Source organism: Rattus norvegicus, chromosome 3, assembly GCF_036323735.1.
Source record: "Rattus norvegicus strain BN/NHsdMcwi chromosome 3, GRCr8, whole genome shotgun sequence".
Taxonomy (NCBI): domain Eukaryota; kingdom Metazoa; phylum Chordata; class Mammalia; order Rodentia; family Muridae; genus Rattus; species Rattus norvegicus.
This window is the reverse complement of record NC_086021.1, coordinates 120,113,933-120,141,206: the sequence shown is the minus strand read 5'-3', so window position 1 is coordinate 120,141,206 and position 27,274 is coordinate 120,113,933. Positions and strand designations below refer to the sequence as shown.

Below are 27,274 nucleotides of genomic sequence, written 5' to 3'. Positions count from 1 at the left end.
AAATATCTGGGCTTGTGATATTCTTTAAAGCCATATATTTGGGGAGCTGGGAAGATAGTTCAGTTACACACACACACACACACACACACACACACACACACACACACTTTTCATTCAATCCCAAGGATACACATAAAAATAAGCCAGGGGATTGATTATGTGCATTTGTGATATCAGCACTGAGATGGGGAGATGAACAGATCCCTGAGGACCACTGACTCAGTCAATCCAACATACCTGGCAAATCCAAGGCTGACATAGGAGTTACAGTTCCCATCACACTTGTATCCATGGATACCATAGAACAGTGCAGCAGGAGCAGGGTATGAGAACAGGAGTTTAGTGTTGACTGTCAAGCAGCCACTGCAAAGCCCCCGAGTAGGATTTTCAGAATGAAACCACTGGCATGGGCTTCAGCATTCATGAAGATTAGCAAAGCCATATATGTTTGTGTATTTTCCAAGGGGAGAAGAGAATGGATTAGAGCAAAAGCTCTATGGCAGTCAAAGGAGCCTAGTGTAAGTCACAGTCCACATCTTTCTAGCTCCATTCCCAAGGAGCAGAGAGAATACACAGAAGTCTAGGGCAACACGCATGGGTCATCCCTTTGGCGTGGTACCTTCTGTGGTAAAACAGGTGACCCTGAAAGCACATGTCTGCAGAGTTCATGGCCTGTTTCCCCCACAACCCTTCCCCTTTCTTTGGACCAATGCCACTTAGTGGCTCTAGACTATTTTTACAGAGAGAGAACACTTACCTTTTAAGATCTCATTTGAGAAAAACTATTTAGATTCTTTAAATCATTATATATTATTTTATTAAAATTTAGTTTAATAACTTTAATGAATATTTATTAGTTTAATTTTTATTTAAATAAAATGAAACATATTTTTTTTCTTTTTTTTTTTTCTTTTTTTTATTAACTTGAGTATTTCTTATATACATTTCGAGTGTTATTCCCTTTCCCGGTTTCCGGGCAAACATCCCCCTCCCCCCTCCCCTTCCTTATGGGTGTTCCCCTCCCAACCCTCCCCCCATTGCCGCCCTCCCCCCATAGACTAGTTCACTGGGGGTTCAGTCTTAGCAGGACCCAGGGCTTCCCCTTCCACTGGTGCTCTTACTAGGATATTCATTGCTACATATGGGGTCAGAGTCCAGGGTCAGTCCATGTATAGTCTTTAGGTAGTGGCTTAGTCCCTGGAAGCTCTGGTTGCTTGGCATTGTTGTACTTTTGGGGTCTCGAGCCCCTTCAAGCTCTTCCAGTTCTTTCTCTGATTCCTTCAATAGGGGACCTATTCTCAGTTCAGTGGTTTGCTGCTGGCATTCGCCTCTATATTTGCTGTATTCTGGCTGTGTCTCTCAGGAGCGATCTACATCCGGCTCCTGTCGGTCTGCACTTCTTTGCTTCATCCATCTTGTCTAATTGGGTGGCTGTATATGTATGGGCCACATGTGGGGCAGGCTCTGAATGGGTGCTCCTTCAGTCTCTGTTTTAATCTTTGCCTCTCCCTTCCCTGCCAAGGGTATTCTTTTTCCTCATTTAAAGAAGGAGTGAAGCATTCACATTTTGATCATCCGTCTTGAGTTTCGTTTGTTCTAGGGATCTAGGGTAATTCAAGCATTTGGGCTAATAGCCACTTATCAATGAGTGCATACCATGTATGTCTTTCTGTGATTGGGTTAGCTCACTCAGGATGATATTTTCCAGTTCCAACCATTTGCCTACGAATTTCATAAACTCGTTGTTTTTGATAGCTGAGTAATATTCCATTGTATAGATGTACCACATTTTCTGTATCCATTCCTCTGTTGAAGGGCATCTGGATTCTTTCCATTTTCTGGCTATTATAAATAAGGCTGCGATGAACATAGTGGAGCACGTGTCTCTTTTATATGTTGAGGCATCTTTTGGGTATATGCCCAAGAGAGGTATAGCTGGATACTAAGGCAGTTCAATGTCCAATTTTCTGAGGAACCTCCACACTGATTTCCAGAATGGTTTTACCAGTCTGCAATCCCACCAACAATGGAGGAGTGTTCCTCTTTCTCCACATCCTCGCCAGCATCTGCTGTCACCTGAGTTTTTGATCTTAGCCAATCGCACTGGTGTGAGGTGAAATCTCAGGGTTGTTTTGATTTGCATTTCCCTTATGACTAAAGATGTTGAACATTTCTTTAGGTGTTTCTCCGCCATTCGGCATTCCTCAGCTGTGAATTCTTTGTTTAGCTCTGAACCCCATTTTTTAATAGGGTTATTTGTTTCCCTGCGGTCTAACTTCTTGAGTTCTTTGTATATTTTGGAAATAAGGCCTCTATCTGTTGTAGGATTGGTAAAGATCTTTTCCCAATCTGTTGGTTGCCGTTTTGTCCTAACCACAGTGTCCTTTGCCTTACAGAAGCTTTGCAGTTTTATGAGATCCCATTTGTCGATTCTTGATCTTAGAGCATAAGCCATTGGTGTTTTGTTCAGGAAGTTTTCTCCAGTGCCCATGTGTTCCAGATGCTTCCCTAGTTTTTCTTCTATTAGTTTGAGTGTGTCTGGTTTGATGTGGAGGTCCTTGATCCACTTGGACTTAAGCTTTGTACAGGGTGATAAGGATGGATCGATCTGCATTCTTCTACATGTTGCCCTCCAGTTGAACCAGCACCATTTGCTGAAAATGCTATCTTTTTTCCATTGGATGGTTTTGGCTCCTTTGTCAAAAATCAAGTGACCATAGGTGTGTGGGTTCATTTCTGGGTCTTCAATTCTATTCCTTTGGTCTATCTGTCTGTCTCTGTACCAATACCATGCAGTTTTTATCACTATTGCTCTGTAATACTGCTTGAGTTCAGGGATAGTGATTCCCCCTGAAGTCCTTTTATTGTTGAGGATAGCTTTAGCTATCCTGGGTTTTTTGTTATTCCAGATGAATTTGCAAATTGTTCTGTCTAACTCTTTGAAGAATTGGATTGGTATTTTGATGGGGATTGCATTGAATCTGTAGATTGCTTTTGGTAAAATGGCCATTTTTACCATATTAATCCTGCCAATCCATGAGCATGGGAGATCTTTCCATCTTCTGAGGTCTTCTTCAATTTCTTTCCTCAGTGTCTTGAAGTTCTTATTGTACAGATCTTTTACTTGCTTGGTTAAAGTCACACCGAGGTACTTTATATTATTTGGGTCTATTATGAAGGGTGTCGTTTCCCTAATTTCTTTCTCGGCTTGTTTCTCTTTTGTACAGAGGAAGGCAACTGATTTATTTGAGTTAATTTTATACCCAGCCACTTTGCTGAAGTTGTTTATCAGCTTTAGTAGTTCTCTGGTGGAACTTTTGGGATCATTTAAATATACTATCATGTCATCTGCAAATAGTGATATTTTGACCTCTTCTTTTCCGATCTGTATCCCTTTGATCTCCTTTTGTTGTCTGATTGTTCTGGCTAGAACTTCAAGAACTATATTGAATAAGTAGGGAGAGAGTGGGCAGCCTTGTCTAGTCCCTGATTTTAGTGGGATTGCTTCAAGTTTCTCTCCATTTAGTTTAATGTTAGCAACTGGTTTGCTGTATATGGCTTTTACTATGTTTAGGTATGGGCCTTGAATTCCTATTCTTTCCAGGACTTTTATCATGAAGGGGTGTTGAATTTTGTCAAATGCTTTCTCAGCATCTAATGAAATGATCATGTGGTTCTGTTCTTTCAGTTTGTTTATATAATGGATCACGTTGATGGTTTTCCGTATACTAAACCATCCCTGCATGCCTGGGATGAAGCCTACTTGATCGTGGTGGATGATTGTTTTGATGTGCTCTTGAATTCGGTTTGCCAGAATTTTATTGAGTATTTTTGCGTCGATATTCATAAGGGAAATTGGTCTGAAGTTCTCTTTCTTTGTTGGGTCTTTGTGTGGTTTAGGTATAAGAGTAATTGTGGCTTCGTAGAAGGAATTCGGTAGGGCTCCATCCGTTTCAATTTTGTGGAATAGTTTGGATAATATTGGTATGAGGTCTTCTATGAAGGTTTGATAGAATTCTGCACTAAACCCGTCTGGACCTGGGCTCTTTTTGGTTGGGAGACCTTTAATGACTGCTTCTATTTCCTTAGGAGTTATGGGGTTGTTTAACTGGTTTATCTGTTCCTGATTTAACTTCGATACCTGGTATCTGTCTAGGAAATTGTCCATTTCCTGAAGATTTTCAAATTTTGTTGAATATAGGTTTTTATAGTAAGATCTGATGATTTTTTGAATTTCCTCCGAATCTGTAGTTATGTCTCCCTTTTCATTTCTGATTTTGTTAATTTGGACACACTCTCTGTGTCCTCTCGTTAGTCTGGCTAAGGGTTTATCTATCTTGTTGATTTTCTCAAAGAACCAACTTTTGGTTCTGTTGATTCTTTCTATGGTCCTTTTTGTTTCTACTTGGTTGATTTCAGCTCTGAGTTTGATTATTTCCTGCCTTCTACTCCTCCTGGGTGTATTTGCTTCTTTTTGTTCTAGAGCTTTTAGGTGTGCTGTCAAGCTGCTGACATATGCTCTTTCCTGTTTCTTTCTGCAGGCACTCAGCGCTATGAGTTTTCCTCTTAGCACAGCTTTCATTGTGTCCCATAAGTTTGAGTATGTTGTATCTTCATTTTCATTAAATTCTAAAAAGTTTTTAATTTCTTTCTTTATTTCTTCCTTGACCAGGTTATCATTGAGTAGAGCATTGTTCAATTTCCACGTATATGTGGGCATTCTTCCCTTATTGTTATTGAAGACCAGTTTTAGGCCGTGGTGGTCCGATAGCACGCATGGGATTATTTCTATCTTTCTGTACCTGTTGAGGCCCGTTTTTTGACCAATTATATGGTCAATTTTGGAGAAAGTACCATGAGGAGCTGAGAAGAAGGTATATCCTTTTGCTTTAGGATAGAATGTTCTATAAATATCCGTTAAGTCCATTTGGCTCATGACTTCTCTTAGTCTGTCTACATCACTGTTTAATTTCTGTTTCCATGATCTGTCCATTGATGAGAGTGGGGTGTTGAAATCTCCCACTATTATTGTGTGAGGTGCAATGTGTGTTTTGAGCTTTAGTAAGGTTTCTTTTACATATGTAGGTGCCCTTGTATTTGGGGCATAGATATTTAGGATTGAGAGTTCATCTTGGTTGATTTTTCCTTTGATGAATATGAAGTGTCCTTCCTTATCTTTTTTGATGACTTTTAGTTGGAAATTGATTTTATTTGATATTAGAATGGCTACTCCAGCTTGCTTCTTCTGACCATTTGCTTGGAAAGTTGTTTTCCAGCCTTTCACTCTGAGGTAGTGTCTGTCTTTGTCTCTGAGGTGTGTTTCCTGTAGGCAGCAGAATGCAGGGTCCTCGTTGCGTATCCAGTTTGTTAATCTATGTCTTTTTATTGGGGAGTTGAGGCCATTGATATTGAGAGATATTAAGGAATAGTGATTATTGCTTCCCGTTATATTCATATTTGGATGTGAGGTTATGTTTGTGTGCTTTCATTCTCTTTGTTTTGTTGCCAAGATGATTAGTTTCTTGCTTCTTCTAGGGTATAGCTTGCCTCCTTATGTTGGGCTTTACCATTTATTATCCTTTGTAGTGCTGGATTTGTAGAAAGATATTGTGTAAATTTGGTTTTGTCATGGAATATCTTGGTTTCTCCATCAATGTTAATTGAGAGTTTTGCTGGATACAGTAATCTGGGCTGGCATTTGTGTTCTCTTAGGGTCTGTATAACATCAGTCCAGGATCTTCTGGCCTTCATAGTTTCTGGCGAGAAGTCTGGTGTGATTCTGATAGGTCTCCCTTTATATATTACTTGACCTTTTTCCCTTACTGCTTTTAATATTCTTTCTTTATTTTGTGCGTTTGGTGTTTTGACAACTATGTGACGGGAGGTGTTTCTTTTCTGGTCCAATCTATTTGGAGTTCTGTAGGCTTCTTGTATGTCTATGGGTATCTCTTTTTTTAGGTTAGGGAAGTTTTCTTCTATGATTTTGTTGAAGATATTTACTGGTCCTTTGAGCTGGGAGTCTTCACTCTCTTCTATACCTATTATCCTTAGGTTTGATCTTCTCATTGAGTCCTGGATTTCCTGTATGTTTTGGACCAGTAGCTTTTTCCACTTTACATTATCTTTGACAGTTGAGTCAATGATTTCTATGGAATCTTCTGCTCCTGAGATTCTCTCTTCCATCTCTTGTATTCTGTTGGTGAAGCTTGTATCTACAGCTCCTTGTCTCTTCTTTTGGTTTTCTATATCCAGGGTTGTTTCCATGTGTTCTTTCTTGATTGCTTCTATTTCCATTTTTAATTCCTTCAACTGTTTGATTGTGTTTTCCTGGAATTCTTTCAGGGATTTTTGCGATTCCTCTCTGTAGGCTTTTACTTGTTTATTAATGTTTTCCTGTGCTTCCCTAAGTGTGTTCAGGTCTTTCTTGAAGTCCTCCAGCATCATGATCAAATATGATTTTGAAACTAGATCTTGCTTTTCTGTTGTGTTTGGATATTCCATGTTTGTTTTGGTGGGAGAATTGGGCTCCGATGATGGCATGTAGTCTTGGTTTCTGTTGCTTGGGTTCCTGCGCTTGCCTCTCGCCATCAGATTATCTCTAGTGTTACTTTGTTCTGCTATTTCTGACAGTGGCTAGACTGTCCTATAAGCCTGTGTGTCAGGAGTGCTGTAGACCTGTTTTCCTCTCTTTCAGTCAGTTATGGGGACAGAGTGTTCTGCTTTCGGGCGTGTAGTTTTTCCTCTCTACAGGTCTTCAGCTGTTCCTGTGGGCCTGTGTCTTGAGTTCACCAGGCAGCTTTCTTGCAGCAGAAAATTTGGTCTTACCTGTGGTCCCGAGGCTCAGGTTTGCTCGTGGGGTGCTGTCCAGGGGCTCTCTGCAGCGGCAGCAACCATGAAGACCTGTGCCGCCCCTTCCGGGAGCTTCAGTGCAACAGGGTTCCAGATGGTCTTTGGCTTTTTCCTCTGGCGTCCGAGATGTGTGTGCAGGGAGCAGTCTCTTCTGGTTTCCCAGGCTTGTCTGCCTCTCTGAAGGTTTAGCTCTCCCTCCCACGGGATTTGGGTGCAGAGAACTGTTTATCCGGTCTGTTTCCTTCAGGGTCCGGCGGTGTCTCTGGCAGGGGTCCTGCCGCTCCTGGGCCCTCCCCCACGGGAGCCCAGAGGCCTTATACAGTTTCCTCTTGGGCCAGGGATGTGGGCAGGGGTGAGCAGTGTTGGTGGTCTCTTCCGCTCTGCAGCCTCAGGAGTGCCCACCTGACCAGGCGGTTGGGTCTCTCTCTCACCGGGTCTGGGAGCAGAGAGCTGCTGCGGGCCGGGATCCGCGGGTGTGGGACTTCCGGTAAACACAGAACGTGCCCGGTCCTAGAGAAATTCTGCTTCCGTGTGTCCCAAGCTCACCAGGCAGCTTTCTTGCAGCAGAAAATTTGGTCTTACCTGTGGTCCCGAGGCTCAGGTTCGCTCGTGGGGTGCTGCCCAGGGGCTCTCTGCAGCGGCAGAAACCAGGAAGACCTGTGCCGCCCCTTCCGGGAGCTTCAGTGCACCAGGGTTCCAGATGGTCTTTGGCTTTTTCCTCTGGCGTCCGAGATGTGTGTGCAGGGAGCAGTCTCTTCTGGTTTCCCAGGCCTGTCTGCCTCTCTGAAGGTTTAGCTCTCCCTCCCACGGGATTTGGGTGCAGAGAGCTGTTTATCCGGTCTGTTTCCTTCAGGGTCCGGCGGTGTCTCTGGCAGGGGTCCTGCCGCTCCTGGGCCCTCCCCCACGGGAGCCCAGAGGCCTTATACAGTTTCCTCTTGGGCCAGGGATGTGGGCAGGGGTGAGCAGTGTTGGTGGTCTCTTCCGCTCTGCAGCCTCAGGAGTGCCCACCTGACCAGGCGGTTTGGTCTCTCTCTCACCGGCTCTGGGAGCAGAGAGCTGCTGCGGGCCGGGATCCGCGGGTTATGAAACATATTTTAATAGATATATTTTTGTTAAGGTATTTTATTGTTTAGATTTTTCATACATGTACATAATGTATTTCTATCTTCCCTAGTTGTATGTATTGTTTTAAAAGTCCACTTGCTACTGCCTGTATGTGCATGGGCCTAGAGTCATTACTAGAAGATGGGTAACCTCCCAAGGCGTTACGCTTTCGAAGAAAACATACACTCTCTTTCCCAGCAACCATCAATCTCGAATAACTCTTTAGCTAGAAATGGGACTTTACCTCACATCCCATCTTGCTGAGGGACCATGCATAAAGTCACAGCCACTGTGACACAGGAGCTCCATCCTATGCATACAGCACTGTCTCACTGTAGTCACCATCACCTCTGGCTCTAGTAATCTCTCCATAGTCCCTTCCACCATGATCCCTAGGCATTTGGAGGAGGGGTTGTGATACAGATGTTCCGTGTGTAAACTCAAATCTTCAGAGATCTCTCCTCCAATCTGCTGCAAGCTAATTGATTTTTCTGGGTAGTTCACACTTAAAGAAAAGTGCATCTGCTTTTGCAAAATATGTGATAGTGATTTGTGTGTGTGTGTGTGTGTGTGTGTGTCTGTATGACATGCATGCTCACGTGTGTGTGAATGTGAGAGCATGCCTGACAGAATGCATCTACAAAGGTCAGAGGACAACATCAGGTGTGTATCAGCCCTCAGCTCTCGCCTTGTTTGAGACAGGTTCTGTCTTGCTCGTTGCGGCTGCGTGCATTAGATCAGCTAGTCTGTGAACTTATGGAATCCGCCATCCTTACATTCTATCTCTCAGTTGAGGCATGCTGGGATTAAAGATACTTGTGCTACCTCAACAGCTTTTACTGGGTTCAGCTCTCTGAACTGAGGTCATCAGGCTTGCTTGCTGCATACTTCACTCATCTGAGCCATCTCCTAATTCAGTAATTCTCAGTCACTATTCATCCGTCAGAGTCCTTTGAAGCAATGGGATAGGTCTTATATTTGGATTGGGTGGACCTTGCTTTGGAATGTTCTCTTGATGATGAATTTCAGTAGAGGTAAAGGCATGGGTCAATGAATGCCATTCATATTTAGAAGAAATTTCTAGCATCTTCTCTTCATGTCAGCTGATCATGTAGCCTTCAGAGCACACCGTTAACAGAGAAGTACACAGACCATGAAGCTCAAGAAGAAGGATGACCAAAGTGTGGACGCTTCAGTCCTTCTTAGAAGGGGGAACAAAAATATTCATAGAAGGAAATACGGAGACAAAGTTTGAAGCAGAAACTGAAGGAAAGGCCATCCAGAGACTGCCCTACCTGAGGATCCAGCCCATATACAGCCACCAAACCCAGACAATATATATGATGCCAAGAAGTGCATGCTGACAGGAGCCCAATATAGCTGTCTTCTGAGAGGCTCTGCCAGAGCATGACAAATACAGAGGCAAATTCTCACAGTCAACCATTGAACTGAGAACAAGGTCCATATTGGAGGAGTTAGAGAAAGGACTGAAGGAGCTGAAGGAGTTTGCAGCCCCATAAGAACAACAATACCAAGCAACCAGGGCTCCTAGGGACTAAACCATCATCCAAAGAGTGCACATGGACAGACCATGGCTCCAACTGCATATACAGCAGAGGATGACCTTGTTGGGCACAATGGGAGGAGAAACCCTTGCTCCTACCAAGGCTGAACCCCCCAGTGTAGGAGGCGGGAAGGGGTGGATGGATAGGGAGGGGAATACCCTCATAGAGGGAGAGGAAGGGGGAATAGGATAGGAGGTTTATGCATGGGGAAACTGGGAAAGGGGATAACATTTGAAATGTAAATAAAAAAATACCCAATAAAAAGAAAAAAGAGGAAGAAAAAAACAAAGAAGTAAAATTACAGGATAAACAATGAGCCATTCACTAAGAGAATTTAGCAATCTTGAAAAGTCCAGACGTGCTGGCTCCTAGAGCTGGGATCTGGGTGCTTTTGCTCATAGAAACTGGGTAGATCACATGATGAAGAGCAATTCAAGTGCCTTGATGTCAGTTGCACCTACCACTGAGAATGCAATCGGCTCAAGGAAATTTCTGTCTCTGGGTCTCATGGCAGGGTATGATCACAGAGAGTTAGACACTACCTCCATGTACATGTTTCTGCAATACATCATCAGAAGGGTTCTTCGTTCCAGGTTAGTGCTGGCATTATACTGGAGAGCAGTCAGCTGGCTGATTTAATTATGGATGAATGGATTCAATAAACCAACATTTACTTTTACATCAACTCGTGAAGTATAGTTTTGTACTAATGTCTGCCACTTCTTGAACCACTTTAGTTCATTTATGCAAAGAGAGGCCAGGATATTAACTCTAGGTTAATTAAAATACTTTACTGAAAATAAGCATGCTAAATATATATATGTATATATGTATATATATTAATTTTTAACTTGTCATTTCACATCATATTATAAAAGATGTACTTGTTATTTGGCACTTCTCCAAGAGAGAAATAAGGCAGTGTGCCACCTGGAAAGAGAATCTTATTTCCCAACACGGGATCCTTCCTAAATGTGTCTCATACTCATTTTTAATTTGTGTGTAGTTTCTAAATTAGATTTCTCTCCCACAATTCCATTACCTTCTACTCAGTGATCTTTAATGAGGTCATACTCTTGAATTTTTCAAATAATTGTTTGCATCATTGCAAACTATGTTGTTAATTACATCTGATTAGGATGTCCCTGCCAGCAATCATGGAAAAGCCAAGTGCACAGGAGCAAAGGAGCAAAAATCTTTTTCAATTAGATTTACCCATGGCGAAGTCAAAGGCCGCATGAGTAATTACTGACAAAATGCACAAATCAATACGTGCTTCCCTCCCTAACTGTTATGAATGTGCTGCTCTAGCTTTCTCCTCAGCGTGGCCTGTTTGTGGCTCGTGTTACTAGTGCAGTGACGTGGTAGTGACAATCCAGAATTGAAGATGAGCATATGTACCATGGAACTCATCCAAAATTGTCAATTATTTTGATGCCAAGAAGCTTTTGTTAAAAGATGAGATCATCCTTGCCCCTCACCTGTAAATAGAACCAGGGCATGAATCACCGAGATGGCATAATACAAAAGGCCATAGTAAATAGTGAATTTGGGGTGCTCTTTTGTTCTAAAAAATACTGAGTTATTTAGTAGAATATGTTTTACAGCTGTACATTCCCCCTTTTGATTTATTTAATCATCTTATATAACTGTTAGCAGACCTTTCTAATTAATAATTAAAAAAAAATCCAAAAACTGTTGGTGTCTGTAGTTGCTGTTTAATTTCCATTGGTATCCACCAGGGTTGGCTAAAATTCAGATAACCGACAGCTTGCTGTGGTCAATGCTGTGGAAATTATTGCTGAGGTAAATATACTGCTGCAGAGAGCAAGATGAATGCTGGCTGGCTTGCCCTGGGCTTCATCACGTGCAAGCCTGTAAGACTGAATGTGAGGAAGTCCATGACTCAGATTGTTCTCCAGTCTTGGCATTACAGGCTAAAGATGCAATTATGAATCACGACTTATAGATTAAACTCAGGTCAGCAAAAGCTTGCTAACAACCCCCTCTCATGTATGCTTTGTGTCTTTGGACCATTACCCCAGCTCTTTGGAGGGTTAAATAGGAGCTGCAAGACTGAGACATCTGGAAAGCGCAGAGTGCCTCTCCATGCTTGCTAGATAGCTGTGGGAGACAACAGTGTCGCATGGTGAAAGAGAAACCTCGGCAGATTTTTGAGCATGGCAAAGTCTGTCTTCATCTGGACTGTGTTTTTGCTCATGGATAAGTCTTTCAAACCTGACAAGAAGCATCCTCATTTCTTCTACAAATTAGCAGCAAAAAAACTCCAAGATGAGATTGAACGTGCTAGTGGCGCCTTCCACCATCATTTCCCTCCATTTTCAAATTTTTCCAGGCAAATAAAACTTCCCCTACAATCTCCCCAGCCCCCTTTTTTATCTCTAGGAGGCTAGGACTAAAACACTTTCTTATTATCTCTGAGAGGAAGAAAATTTTATCTTTGTAAATTCTTTAGAAAGAAAAAAATCCTCCTAATATCCGAGTTCAAGGAAGAACCTCAGGGGCACAGTGCTTTAGTGGTTATACAGATCCAGTTTCACTAACCAGCCCAATAATATATACGCACACAGTTTTAAATCTAGGTTCCATGTGTAAGAGAAAGCGTTCAATATTTTTCCTTCTTGGTATGGCTTATTTCACTTACCACAATTTCTAGATGTATCTGCTTTCTTAGAAAGTCATGATTTCATCGTTTTCTCTGTGAATGCACAAAATCCCGCTGTGTGTGTGTACAGCACATTTTCCATAACCAGCAGTTTCCCTAGGTTGCATCTCTAATAGTATAGCAATAATGGCAGAAGTTCAGGTATTTCTGTGGCAAGCTGACTTCCTGCCCTTTCGATATGTACCCCAAAGTGGGACATCTGGGTCACATGGGTCTATTTTGAGAGTTTTGAGAAATCTCCAGATTCATTCCATTTGACTACACAATTCATGTTCCCACCGGCAGAGAAGAAGGGTTCATCTTTTTCCAAATCCTCACCAGAAATCCTTGTTATTTTGATTTCTTCTTAGCCATTCTCAATGGAGTGATGTGGGATATTGAAACAGTTTAAATCCCTATAAAACTGTTTTTAAAAATTGGTTAGTGTAGGGAGAAATCTGTGGATGAAAAACAAAACACCTCATTGTAATGAACACAGTTCTTGCACTCTCTACTTAACAGATCCTTGGTAGAAGCTGAGAAATTTGATGGAAACTGGAAGGCAGGGGAAGCACCTATAAAATAGAAATTTATGTTTCAATTTTATGTTTTCAGTTGTGAATGAAACAGAGTTATTTTTAAAATAAGGTCAAGATTAAATGTCCAATAAAGAATTTATTGAGAGAAACAAACAGGCACATGTAATTTCAATTTCTATCCATGGAAAACCATGCTCTGGTCTTCTGACCCTAAATGAGTTCTTTTGTGGGTACTATAGCTTTTATTGTTCCTGTTAGGAATAAAAATCCTGGGTCCACGATTTAAATCCTTCAACTGTTTGTTTATAAAATATAAAGTTGTAGCCAGTGAAGTTTCAAAAGCTCACCCAATTTATCCCTACAGTGAGAGTATGGGCTATACTCCAAGGAAAGGGCCCCTACCCGGTAAGCCAGCTCTCATTTCAGAACTCTCTTGAGTCCAGAGACACCTATCTAGGAAATGTGATGCACAATGGAATTGGTAGAGTGGTCATGTGGCACTGTCCCACTAGGTGGGCATTCATTATAACCTCTGCCTCTCTCACTACTTTTGTTGATTTATTAGTGAGTTGCATGTTGGACTCTTCTTCTGTGATCTTTGGAATAGCCATACCTATATGCCTCCTCTCATGTTCTCCCACTCCTGACCTATTTCTCCCAGTCCTGGGCTTCTGACCTCTGTTCAACCATTCATCTCTCTTGTCAGAGGTCCTTGGGTGAAGGGTGCTAGCACATTCTTCTGCTGAGCCTGAGTTTGTCCTTTCAATGGCTGGACTAAGTCTGGAATGACTCTGACCGTAAGGCCAAATCTCTACTATACAGCTGTTTCTTCCCTGCTGTGCTCTGTTACCTGCTGAACACCAGAGAAGTCCCCATCAGGAAGCTTCAGATGGGTGGACAAACCCTCTGGGTCCTCCACAGCTCTCTGCATGAGTCTTTTCCCTCCGCAGTCTGGAGATGGATGTAATCTGAGGCTGATAAAACTTCTTCACAGTTATTTTGCTATAACCTATGGAACTGACCCAGGATTTCTCTCTAGAGTCTAGAGATACTGGGCATCTGGGATTCATGGGTTTGACTGTGGACCTCTATTAAAATGTAGAGAACCCCTATCAATATTGTACTTCAGTCCAGGGGTATGGCTTACCTACCATGCACAAAGTTATGGGTTCAATGGGTTTTCTAGTTCCGAAACAATAGACAAAGATTCCATAGTTAAAGCAAGGTTAGTGTATTCTGTTTTCTTCTAATTGTTTTATTCAAACTTAACCTATTATTACTAGTCATTTCCCTTGACCTCAGTCTGGATGCACTGGGACAGATGTTTCCATCCTCCAGCACTGGTGGCTGTTTGTTAGCTCCCTTCCCACAAACTCTGTCAGGCTGCCCCTGAACAGTGAGAGAAGGAGCAGTTGGAGGGTTTGCCTGGGGCCTGTGCCTGTTCAGCCCCACAAGCTGGGACGCAGGGGCTCTGGCACAGCAAGAGTTCAGAAGCAGTGCACACACTTGCCTCTGCCCACTGCAGCAGCACACATGATATCCGAAGATAAGTGCCCCAGTGAGCCATAAGCACTCACTCCTTTTTGCCTGTGTTAATTTTTCATTTTACAATTCTTGTGGCCATTACGGGAGAAACGATTTATAGCCAAATTATCACTCTCGTTTTAATAATGGGGGCATAAAAACAGAACGCATTGTTCTTTTAAAATGCTACACAGAAGCCAACCAGTCTTGATTTGTTATCTATCCAGCATATTTTAAAACACAAGAGAAATTTTCAAACTAAACGTAACTGTCAAGAGTGCTTATGAATAATTAAATCTAGCTAGAAATCCACACACAGACCATTTGTGTGTTCCTGTAATCCACAGAGTAGTAAGTACCAACACTCTTTGCTCCTGGGCTCTCAGCCCAGTGCACATCTTATAGAATGGGTCCTTGGTGAGAGAGGAGGGTGGATAACTTGCTTATTATTTCTCCATTTAGACAGATCCACCTCTATTCTATACTGTCAGCATGTCAATAACGCAATCCATTAGACTCAACTGAACTGGGAAATTCTCAACAAATAATTCTGTAGTTTAGTCATTATTTCCAGAAGGCTCACGAAATTAGTAACACTACAGCCTAATGACTCATTTTTTTTAACGTCATAGCTCGTATTCTTAATACACATAAATCATGCCCTGTTGCATAACACTTCATCTAACCACACTCTCAGGGACAATTGTGGTTCTAATACTATACTATTGTTGTTTACTGCTTTAAAATGGGGACGTGGGAGGCTCTGTGTGATTTCTATAATTAATTTTAAAGCCGCAATTTATAAAAGGCCATTCCAATAATGTGTTCTTACTGGGAAGGGGAAAAAAGTAACATTTCTCACTCGGAGGGATTTTTCCCTTCCAGATTCATAATTGGGATATTTCCACAATTGCAATTATGCAGCCAACACAGAGGCTTTCTTACATGGCTCCCCTCCCAGAATGCTCCAATTAAAGGAAGTGATGCCTGGTTCAAAGTGTCCTGCCGTGAGAGCTTTGCTTAATCATAACCTTCTTCTACTTACACCACCCCCCTCTATGCATCCACCTGACACACCAGCAATTCCTACCCATTCTAATGCCAAACAAAACTGGCATCTGGCTGTTTAGATCACCTTGATTCAAGCTACCCTCCTTTCCCTATGAGTATTTCAAGAGCTTTCTATTTGGTCCCTAGACCAACAAGTGTAGGAGTGCTAGAAGAGTATTGTTTTCCTCACTTTAAACTCCGTGACAAGTTTCCTGCTTAGACTAAAGCCAAAATCCTTGCCAGGGCATACAGACTGCTTTATGCAGCCCCATCCCTCAGATTTCTTCGCTCCTTCCTCAGGTTAATAATGACTTCACCATAGCACTGCCTAGTTTCCTATCTTAGGGCCTTTGCATGTTTCCCTCTATTAAGACCCTCTTACCATCTTCAACTCATTGACTTCTCCACAAAGAGGCTGTTTCTGATGCCATCCCTAGAAGCCACTTCCTTCTCTGAGTTATTTTACATATCCCTGATTAAGCTGATGATTAAACCTATTCATCTGCTAGAAAGCCTGCTCTGTGACACTAGGAATACTAGCTATGTTAATCTGTCACTAAACCCACCCCAATGAAAAGTCAGGTGTGAGCTGTGTAGGCTCGGCCATGGTTTTTCAATGGGAAGAGGGAAGTTGTGTATGAATGTTGAATGCCAACACAATGTTTATATTGATTTTTCCTGTGTGAGATTAGTAGTGAGCCTCCAAGGACTATATATCTTACTACATTTTAACTACTTAAACTGTGGTCTATTTCTTCTATTTTATGTAATTGAAGTTGATCTGTGAAAGCTGAATTTGTAGTCACTAGACTACAATCATACAAAGCACCACAGTCAAATAGTGTCTTTTCCCATGCTCCTCTCAGAGAAACTGAAATTCATCCACAATACTGAATAAAAATATTGCACTATTTTATATGTTTTTGAACTAGTTTATATGTTAACTAATGTCTGCTTACTATTGCCATGAACCCCAAAGAGTCCTTTCTCCTTCTATGGGAAATGAGAATGACTTGGACCACGGTGGTAGCAGCGTCCAGAGGCTCACTTTTCATTTATAGTTAGCTCTGCAGGTGAAAACACAGGCTGCTTCTCCAGAGGACCTGGGTTCAATTCCCAGCACTCACATGGCAGCTCACAACTGTCTGTAACTCCAATTCCAGGGGACCTGACACACAGATATACAGGCAAAAGACCCATGTGCATAAAATAAAAATAAATCATTTTATAAGAAAGAAAGAAAGAAAGAAAGAAAGAAAGAAAGAAAGAAAGAAAGAAAGAAAGAAAGAAAGAAAGAAATTGCTGTTAGACCAAGTGTCAGTGTGGAGGGGGATGGAATGAGTGGATCGAGTTTGTGATTTAGAAAATGGGTGGACCACACTGTCTGGCCTGCATGCCAACAGAGAGATGGCGCCTCTTTGGGAGGCAGTTATACCCCAGGGAGCAACTCTTTGCCTTTTTGCTCTCCTCCAACCACTGCCTTCCTACGGCTGCTCTGGGAACCAGCCTCCGCTGTGTTGAAATCTCTAGTATTACGTATTTTGCCTGAACATTCAGCATTTACTATTTTATCTATGTACCTTTGTTATATTTTTAACTAGCATGTGGGCAATTTATCTCAAGTAAAAATACATGTTTCCATGGTGAAGTTTCAATCTGATTTTTTTAGAGCAGAATCTTGCTATGTTCTCAATTTTATAGTAATGTCTGTTGTGATGACCTACTGAGGTACGGATGACCACCAAGTGATTTATGTGTAATAAGACTTTTAAGAATGTGTCTCACTGAAGTTCATTTGAGGATGGTGCCTGGACACTCAGTTCTCTGTGCTGTTATCTACATACATGTGGATATTTGCTATGCTGAATCAGAGTTCAATGAGTTCCCAACAGCATGATTTTGACTAAAACCTTTAATATTCATTTATTTGAGATAGGAAGGATACTTTTTGACCTCTTTTTTCTTCTGTCTTGACATGACAGAGTACGCTTCCTGATGGGTGGTCGGCATGGGGAATTTAAGTTCCTGCCTCCTTCTGGCTATGCCCCTTGCTATGAAGCCTTACTTCCGAAGGAGAAGATGAGATTGGAGCCTGTCAAAGAATATAAGCGTGATGCTGATGGTGTTAGAGATCTGTTGGGTACCACTCAGTTTCTCTCCCAAGCCTCTTTCATCCCATGTCCCATAGATACCAGTCAGGTAAGTCCAAATTGCAATTGATAGGCAATCTCAGAGAGCACACTGATGTTGTGCCCAATGTTAAGCACTGATGGATGCAAGGAAATATCCAATATTCCCTGAGAATTCATAGCCAAATTTAATATATAAGAAGCAAATAAGTTATTTTTTTAAAGGTCAAATGTAATAAATGCAGAATGAACAGTATGCATGTCCTTTAGGGTGGGATGTTTCTAAGAGCCTGAGAACAGATGGGATTCAATCTGGACCTTTCATGAAGCTTAAAGGAAGAGGGACACTGGGCAGTGATTTAACAGCATGGGAGGGGCTGGTATGACAGCAATGGCATGGATAAGGACTGGGAGTAGAAACAAAGGAGGGACAAATGCCAATGTCAAATCTCCCATGTATGGACAGTTGGGAGAAGGAAGAACATGGAGGTGGCAAGTTGGTGGAAGTAAACAGAGAGGGTATATGGGGACTGTATGCTATGGACTGCTTAGCAAATGTTCCTCCCAGTATCTGTATTCTGGCAGAGGCACATTCGTGTGGTATGATAAGGAACTTGCAGAAGCTTTCAGCAGTTTTTACATACCAGTCCCAATTTTTTGATGTACACATATGCTTGTGCAGGTATATGGGGATGGTGTGTGTGTGTGTGTGTGTGTGTGTGTGTGTGTGTGTGTGTGTGTGCGCGCGCGCACGCGTTGTAGGCTAGAGGACTGTCATCCTCAGGAAAGCCTTCTATCACCTTAGAGACAGGGGCTCTCTTTGACCTGAAGCTTACCCACTATGCAGATTGGCTAAACAAGAAACACCATGGATCCTCACCAGTGTTGTGATTACAAGAAACTAGAGCCATAGCATTTTAAAATGGATTTGGGAATCAATATCAGTCCATTTGGTTAGTGTTAGCAACTGATCCCTCTCCTCAACCCCACCAGTGGCATTTAAATCATTGCTCTAGATGCTATAGAACAATGGCTCTCAACCTTCCTAATGCTGCGACTCTTTAATACAGGGTCATGTTGTGCTGACCCCTAACCACAGAATTATCTTCATTGCTACCTCATAACTATAATCTTGCTACTGCTATGAATTATAATGTGATATCTAATATGTAGGATATTGATATACTTCCTATCTGTGAAGAGTTCAGAACATCAGCATATGTTACTGTGGCTCTTAGAAGTTATTTTAAAAGGAAGATATTGGCTGTAGAAAGTGCTATAGAAAGTGTTATGTTTCCTTATCCTCCTAAGTGAAGAATTTTCCCAAAGAATTCAACCATTTATTTCCATGGGATACTGACCATTGCCACCAGAAAGCATTCTGTTCCTTTATCCTCCTAAATGAAGAACTTCCCCAAAGACTATCCAAGGTGTTCCTTTTTCAACCATTCTAGCCTAATGGGTGAGCTTTAGGCCAACAAGAGACCCTGTGAAAGGGTTGTTTGACCCCTAAAAGGGTTATAGCCCACAGACTGAGAACCACTGCTATAGAGATTAATGAAAATGACCTTGCCTCTAAAGCACTTACAGTTAACAGCATATATAACAATGACTCCTCTCCACATATAAAGTGTCTCCAGTATGCCTTTCCATGACATTCATATGACCTGATTACATTCAGGTGCCCTGGCTGGCCTTATTCTCACTATGCACCCAAGGTTGACCTTGAACTCTTAGCAGTCTCCTGCCTCAGCTTCCGAAGTTCAGAATTGTAGCTATATGCCACCATATCCACCTTGCGCATGGACCATGAGTCTCTGTCGTCCCTCCTGTAGTCAGTGTTTTTAACTTTCTATAAAATGGAAAACTGTGTTTCTTGCCCATTTCAACTCATAATTCAACCTCTGGGATGTAAAGAAGGGCTCTGCTAGGAAGCTGAGGAGCTTGTGAGTTACAAGAGATCCTAGGAATCAGTCTGATTCCTGTGTGTTCTAAATGTTATAGAAGAAAAACGTGCCTTCTACCCTCCTGAGTTCTGTAACCCAGGGTGTAAGCTTGAGCTAACAGGTTAGAAAGAGGAAAAAAATCATTTTAATTAGCAAAGAGTTGACAAAGAACAGAAGCTTAGACTTTAGAGATTATAGACTCCCTTACTATGAAGGAAGGAAAGTGAAGAAGGAAATAAGGAAAGGGAAAATACGATTCTGAGGAACAATCAGTAGGTCCTCAGAGTGTGGGAGATGTGACTGTTTTTTGACAGTGTGTCTAGGGTATGAGGCTGACATGTGTCTAGTGGCAATGGCCGGTCTCCCCTGCGAAGAAGTCCTTAGATTCTTATTTCAGAAGATAGGGGAACAGAACATTTTCTGTAGCAGCTGTTTCCCAGATATCTTCCTCTTAAAATAACCCTGATTCCACAGTAACATATGCTCATATTCTGGACCCTTCACAGATGGGAAGCTTTGGGGACAGAGACAGAACATCTTTCATTGAGCACAGAGCTGTTTGAACCAGTGCAGGTAACAGAGGACAGTGAGTAGAAATACCTCTGGGCTGACTGCCCTGCTAATCTTTCAGAAGCATGAAATTACGAAGACCTTCTTGCAAGAGGATGGGTAACAAGTGCTGTGGGAGGAAAGTACCTGACCCAACAGGAAGAAGAGTTTTTCAAACATACGTGTGGTGATGAGTGTTGACTGCCAGCTTGACAGTGTCAGGAAGCACCTAGAAGACATGCTTCTAGGCAGTCCTATCAGGGGCTACTATTTTAGGTTAGCCTCTGGCCTGTGGTGAGTTATCTTAAATAGATTAAGGTGATAAGGAGCAGCAAAGAGGGTAGCACCATTCCCTAGGCTGCATAAAGGAGAAAGCTAGATGAGCATAAGCTTCACCTCCTTCTTCCCGAGTGTGGTTGCCATGACCAGCCACCCCCTCAAGCTCTTGTCAGTTTGACTTTGCTGCAACAATGGATGGTCCCCTTGCCTGCTGTGATGGACCGTAACTGTGAGCTGAAATAAACCCACTTTCACTTAATTTGCTTTTTGTCCATGTTTTATTGGAGCAACCAGAAAAATATATAAAGTAATGCAGAATCAAAGATTTGGAAATAAAAGAGCTGCATATCATAATTATCATTGAGTCCTGAGAGCTTCGATGTCTAGACACAAACCTGAGTTCTCAGGGCTGTGTAAGAAAGGCAATGCTCGTAACCAATAAGAAAATTCTCTTTGAAGAGATATAGTTTATCACTGTGAACTCTTTGAAGAGATGTGGTTCATTACCATGAATACCTTGTAATTTTTAAGAATATAATTCTGTGAAGTTATTGTCATAGGAGAACTTAAAGATAAGGTGCTCAGAGTCCTCCCTGGGGCACATTATAGAATACTTTGTAGGTTAAAAGTTATTAGCTAGAGCATTTAATGATTATCCCAGTCATATTCCTTCTTGTGACTGCTCCAGGCTCTTACTGAGTGCTGGTACAGAGGAGCCCATTTCCAAGCAGTCACCCCAGGGCCTGAGGCTCCCGGGGGACAGTTATCAAGCCTACGCTGCTTTGTCCCATGTTACCTTTTGAAACCACTGAGATTATGATTTAGACTTATTTAGGGCGGTTACTGTCCCCAGCAAGTGTATTTTTCTTTCTTCTATGAAGCTTTTTGGTTCCTGTAGCCTGAAAATCCACTTTGGGGCTACAATCAACTATGCAACACTTAGTTTATACAGATGGCCTTTAGTTAACCAACAAACCCATGTGCAGTTATAACTTGTCTGCTAATAACCTCCCCATTGTGCTCCTTATCAAAAACATCATACCACTTTCCCAAGTGACTTTTTCATAATTAGATTACAATGAGTTTTAAATGTGTTTATATTTTTGTTAATTCTTTGAGAATATCATAGGGTGTAAAATATTCTCTCCACAAGCTCCCTCTATCAACCCCCCACAATTTGAACATGGAGTTATAGTAATAGAAGCCCTAGTAATCACTGTAATAGAGCTAGGGTTAGAAAGCCAATCACAAAGGTTGGCCTGAGGTAGGCAGCTGGGTTCTAGCTCCTGTTAAGAGCTACCAAGCAAGTATGTGTCCAATGTTAGCCATCTTCCATGAACCAAAGGAAGTTAGAATCTTTTTTTATTTGGATCTCTCATTCTTTATGGACTATCAAACAATAGACATGAAAAGAATAATAGTGACAACAAATTAAAGAAAATAGGAAAAAACAAAATGGGCCCTCAGTTTATGGCCTCTATGGAGTGAAAGGAGGAGCAAAGTACCAGGAAAGCAGAGAAACAGCCTTAGTGTTACCAGCTCTTCAGGAAAGGCTACCCCAATGCAATGAGTATACTAAGTAAGTATTTGGATGGCATGGAGTATGTGTGTGTGTGTGTGTGTGTGTGTGTGTGTGTGTGTGTGTGTGTGTGTGTGTGTGAGAGAGAGAGAGAGAGAGAGAGAGAGAGAGAGAGAGAGAAGAGTTTGTGTATGCTGTATGTGTCTCTATGTATGTGTATGAGTGTGTATGGATATGTGGGTATGTATCAATGTGTGTATGTGAGTTTGTGTGTCTGTGTGTGTCTCTGGGTGTGTGTCTGTGTATATGTGTGTGCTATGCACATGTGCACATTCCTGTGCTACAGGGTACATGTAGAGATCAGAGAACAGCTTTCTAGAGTTGATTCTCTCTTTCCACTCTGGGATGGGAAGGAATACGTGTTGGAGTGCTTCAGGAGGGTTCAGGTCAGATGTGTGAGGGCAGAAACTCAGTAGTCATCTGGAATAATTTAAGTTTGGAAGGGTCTGACCCAGGCCAAGCACTGAGTTCTAACCAGTGCAGCCCCTCCTCGTTGGCAGTGAATTCAGCTGGGGCATTGAAGACTTCGATCCAGTTCATTCTTGTAGCTCTGGCTTTTCTCTCGCTCCCTTTCCTTCAGGTTGTTTTGCCACTTCACCTAGAGAAGATCAGAGACAGACTGGCCGAGAATATCCATGAGCTTTGGGGAATGAATAAAATAGAACTCGGCTGGACTTTTGGCAAAGTATGTGCTTCAATGGCCAGTGCCGGGTGGATCGCCATATTGGGAAGAAGGGTTCCTTGAATTCTCTTTGATTGAGAATGGGAATGAAACAACACCCAAACGCTCTCCTTCCTCCAATCTATCTAACCTTTGCAGTATTCAGCCCAGTCTTCAGTCCCTCTGCAGTCAGCACTGAAGAGACCAACTCTCCAGCTGCACACTGGGAACCCATGTCCCATCTTACCTCCTAACTCTGGTTTCTTTTGTTAAAAGACTGTGGATACCTTGTTCCTCTACACCGCTCATATTTCTCTCACTTCAGAAAAAAGCAGTCTCTGAGCGGGTGCTGGTAGCTGGCTGATTCATTATTTTGAATCAGAAGTTGTTTAACAGGGCTTTCAGATGTATCACTAAGATTAATGTGGACCGGAGGGGGTTAGGGAGTCTCTTGCACTAGAAAGCATTTTTCAGAGAGAGTGTAAATGACCTTGCTCTGTGATTTGTAGAAGGTCACTTCTGGAAGCAGAAAGATAGGTGAGTTTTACAGCTTCGTGTGACCCCGACACTCTTTAGTGATACATACTCCTCTTAGTTACTGAAGAGGTCCCTGCACTCTAACACATATATATGTCCATAGTTGCCACAAAAAAAAACGGTGTCCTTATGAATGATCACCTTTCTGCAGTATGTTCTTGAAGTCTGTCCTTCATAGAAATCAACACAACGGTAATTTTAAATTGCAGTCATTCTTACAAATACTTTATCACTATTTCCTACTTCATTGGACGGTTCACTTCAGCTAGGTGGGGCTCTCTGCCCTCGTTTTTTTTTTAAGCTCATAAAATGTAGATTAGTAGATTCAAGCTTTGCTAAATGAATGATGAAGGAGTGAGTTAATGCTCAGGTTCTTACCACTCAGTGCAAGAGTCACATATGGCTACTGAGAGGTTGAGAAGTATCTAAATGGGATTGTGATGGCTTGTGTGGTTGTAAAACTCACACTGAGTGTTTCTCTATTTTTAATTCACTTGATATAGTTCTAGCTATCCTGAGACTTCTTTTATAAACCAGGCTGGTCTTGAACTCAGAGATCCACCTGCCTCTACCTCCCGGGTACTGGGATTAAAGGCATATGCCACCATGCTCAGCTATACACTGGCTTTTTAAGACTTGTTTTTACACTATTCTGTTCTTACTCTCATAAAAAAAACCAATATATTACGTGTATAGAGCTAAATGAAATATCTTATTAAAATTAATTTGATCTAATTCTTTTGTTTTTCTAAGATGGTTTTAAGAAACTTTTGAGATTACATATGTGGTCCACATCTGTAGCCCTCTGTGGTTAAAGGCAGGCTATCCTCAAGTAACATGGTGACATGAATTTTTAACAAAAGCATGGCTACCACTTATAAAAATAACGGCATGCCTTTCTGGAAAATTATGTTCTAAGTGCAGACACCTGTCTTGAAATACATCCACAGAGTTCAAGACATTGACAGCTTGGGAGCCATGTGTAAGATTCCTGAGAAAACTGTGTGCGTTCACCTATCAGCAAGTTGCTGTCTTTGTCCTGTCTGATATGAATGGCCTGGACCTTTGAAGGATGTTCATTTTGTTTTTACAAGACAGTGTCAGCTATCAAAACTGAAATTCTCTTCTCTCTTACGCTGTCACCTAGGTGCGGGATGACAACAAAAGACAACATCCCTGCCTTGTGGAGTTTTCAAAGCTCCCTGAAACTGAGAAGAATTATAACCTGCAGATGTCAACTGAAACCTTGAAGTAGGTGTTTATTTGAATGCAGACTAGACAGTGAGTGGATGATTTGATGCGTTGTAACTAAACTGCAAAGGTGTGTCCCTCTTGTCTGCAAACATAACACACTGATGAATCATAGGTAGCAGTGATTCTTCATGTCATAGAGTTTAGTGTGGTAAGGACCTGACCCACATTAGTATTTAGTGTATATATTCCTCTAGAGATCATTTGCCATTCGCTGTTTTTCTGGAAATAAGAAAAATGCAAGAGGCAGGGGCAGAGAGAAAGGGAAGGAAATACAACCAAAGGACCAAATGTTACTGTGGTTAGGGTTAAATCAAGGAAAAAATAAGATAGCGTTGAAACCAAAGGAAAATATGGTTTGATTACTAAAATCCCAAGTCTTTTAATCAACTTTCGATTGTGCCATGATCTCATTCACGATCCTAAAAAAAACCAGACTCCCTAGCCCGTGTGGACCTCTCCTAATTCCCTTTGTGACTTTTGACTGCTGTTTCTTCATATTTCCCTGTTCTTTGTCAGTGCAGAATGCTCTAACCCTGTCTGTTGACATAACAAAGATGTCATAGGCTTACATACATGCTATCTTTAATTGCACTAGGCTTTTTAAGAAAACCATTATCTGCATCTTGGTACATCAAGTAAAACTCAAAATGCTATGCAGACATCAGGCAGCAAGCATTTGCTGACCTAAAGATTTACTGTTAGAATCCTGTTTATTCTATGAAACCAAGTCCTTGAAATAGTTCAGAGTGAATTTATAAACTAGAAAATGCCTCCGTGTGGGGTGATTAACAAAGCTTCTGTTTCATGTTCTTATGCTTGCTTTCGCCTAAATCAGAAGCTGGCACATTATGACCTGTGGGACAAACAAACCAGGCATCTGTTTCCCTAAATACATTTACATTGCAACAAAGCCGGGCTCAGTGGTGTCATTGGTGGCTACCTTTACCCCATAATGGCAGAGTATATCACTGTGTCAGAGTTATATGGTACACTGAGCCTTGCTGTCAGCCTCTTTACAGGATATGTTGGCCAACCTCTGATCTAAGTCACTAAGCTTTTGTCCACTTAACAAGCTCAGACATGGGCTAGGGTTCTTAGTACCCTTCATTTTTCAGTTGACACAAGTATCTTCCTGTGTTACATTACAGAACCTTGCTGGCTCTGGGCTGCCACATTGCTCATGTTAACCCAGCTGCAGAAGAGGATCTAAAGAAAGTGAAACTGCCCAAAAAGTAGGTGAATTTTCTAAAGCCTCAAGCAGAGTGTGAAAGCTGGGAGGGTTGGAGGCCATGTACAAAGGCAGATGACAGACTTTGTATCATCTTAGAATGTTCCTCCAGTTACTTAGATGACATTGGGACCCATTGGATGCCTACTGCAAAAGAAGCATTTCAAAGTCCCCTCTCTTTTTGCACCTTCTTCCCAGACCTAATGCTACTCTGATTCATTTTGAGCTAGGAGGTATACAGACTTCAAATGACTGCACACTGGGGAACAGGAAGAAAGTTGACAAAAGGGCTTGGGTTCCTAGTCCCTGCAGAGACTCTCTCCACCCCTCTGGCACTGGGATAACACATAAATCCTAAAGACACGAGAATCTATACCAAGATTCCATTTGCCTCTCTTTATCTGTGTGTCCCACTGTCTGTCCTATCTCTGCATTCAGGCAGTTCCTCACTGGTACATCTGCTGGCCCATTCACCTGCTTGCTCTCTTGCTCCTCAGTGCCAGCTCTGGGTATGCACACAATAAAACACAAGTGCCACGAGTGGAGCCCAAGCAGTTCCATCCTTAGGGAAATGCTCACCACTGCTGTCCTGCTTAAGCTCCCACGCCAATGAGTCAGTCTCCTGATGTCATAGCTCCTGGTGGCAAGGAAATCATATCCAAGGGATGACATCTGGAAAAGCACACTTCTAGCTGCAGCTGCTAGAACCAGTGCATGGTGATGCATGTTGGGGCTGCCAGAAGCAGCTGTCCTGAGAAGGTAGCAACCAGACAGTCTCCTGTGACCACAGATTCTGTATCTCATGCTGTGCAGTGTTCTATATAGAATTGGCCTTAAACTATCATGTTCGAGTTCTTGCTCTTGTCTGGGAAGTTAGTCCTAAAGCCCATGGGCATCTCTGGACTCATATTTTCACATGGACATAACTAACCACTCTGGGGGATAGTTACCTTATTCACAATGTACTCAACCTTCCCCCTTATACCTATCTCTACCTGACTCACAGCAAGCCCTTTCACACTGGCATGGTATGTTGCAAATTATAGGCATTGAAGGCTGGGACTCATGGAAGGGAGAGCCAACTGCAAAAGGCATTTCATGTTTGCAAATTTTCAGCTGCCATGGCTTTTTGTTTCAATCAAGAGGAAAGGTTGGGCTTTGCAGGAATGGGTGGCCATTCTATGCTAATAATATAAGAAAGCCTTCAGTTCAAAGTTTCATGCTTGCCAATCTGGTTTTAACATTTTTCATTCCTAAGTAGAATAGAGGGGTTTCTGAAGATGTTGCAACATGCTGAATATGTCCTTCATTTTCACGGCACATAAATAATTTTCCTATATGTAAAGACTTGTAAAAGATATGTATTACTTGTATAAAGATTTGTATTACTGACTGTTTTCTTCAATGCTATCCTTTGAAATCTGAGATCTATTAGTTATAAGACGCTACATTCAGGGCTTTATCTGTAAGCTCATAGTAGAGTTTATCTATCAGCCAAAGAGGGGAGATTTTGTCTCTGCCTTTATTAGTAATTACACACACACACACACACACACACACGCCCCCCATATATATGTATATATATGTGCATATATATGTATATATATGTAAATGTGTTACTGTGCGTGCTCAGCCATAGATAGGTTAGATTTACCAACCCACACACCAAAGGCTCAGGAATCACCCCAGAAGAAGGCACAGGAAGAGTTAGAGGGTGGGAAGAAGTACTGTGAAATGCTGTCCTCTTGACATAGCATGAACTGGCACCTGTGGTTATTTGTGGAGACGGCTATGGTTATCGACAGAAGACCTATAC

The 27,274-nt window shown here is 41.9% G+C and overlaps 1 protein-coding gene across 14 annotated transcripts in view; it reads left to right on the top strand.

The window, feature by feature from the left end:
* Ryr3 (ryanodine receptor 3) overlaps positions 1-27,274 on the top strand; it is a 547,337-nt gene that overhangs the window by 292,259 nt on the left and 227,804 nt on the right. For all 14 annotated transcript variants that reach the window (XR_010064867.1, XR_010064868.1, XM_063284953.1 and 11 more), the window contains 4 exons: positions 17,279-17,495; positions 22,359-22,463; positions 24,124-24,227; positions 25,379-25,462. Coding sequence is in view for 12 of the 14 variants with exons in the window: in XM_063284953.1 (XP_063141023.1) it covers positions 17,279-17,495; positions 22,359-22,463; positions 24,124-24,227; positions 25,379-25,462 (510 nt within the window). In the remaining 2 variants the exon portion in view is untranslated. The remainder of the gene's footprint in view (positions 1-17,278; positions 17,496-22,358; positions 22,464-24,123; positions 24,228-25,378; positions 25,463-27,274) is intronic.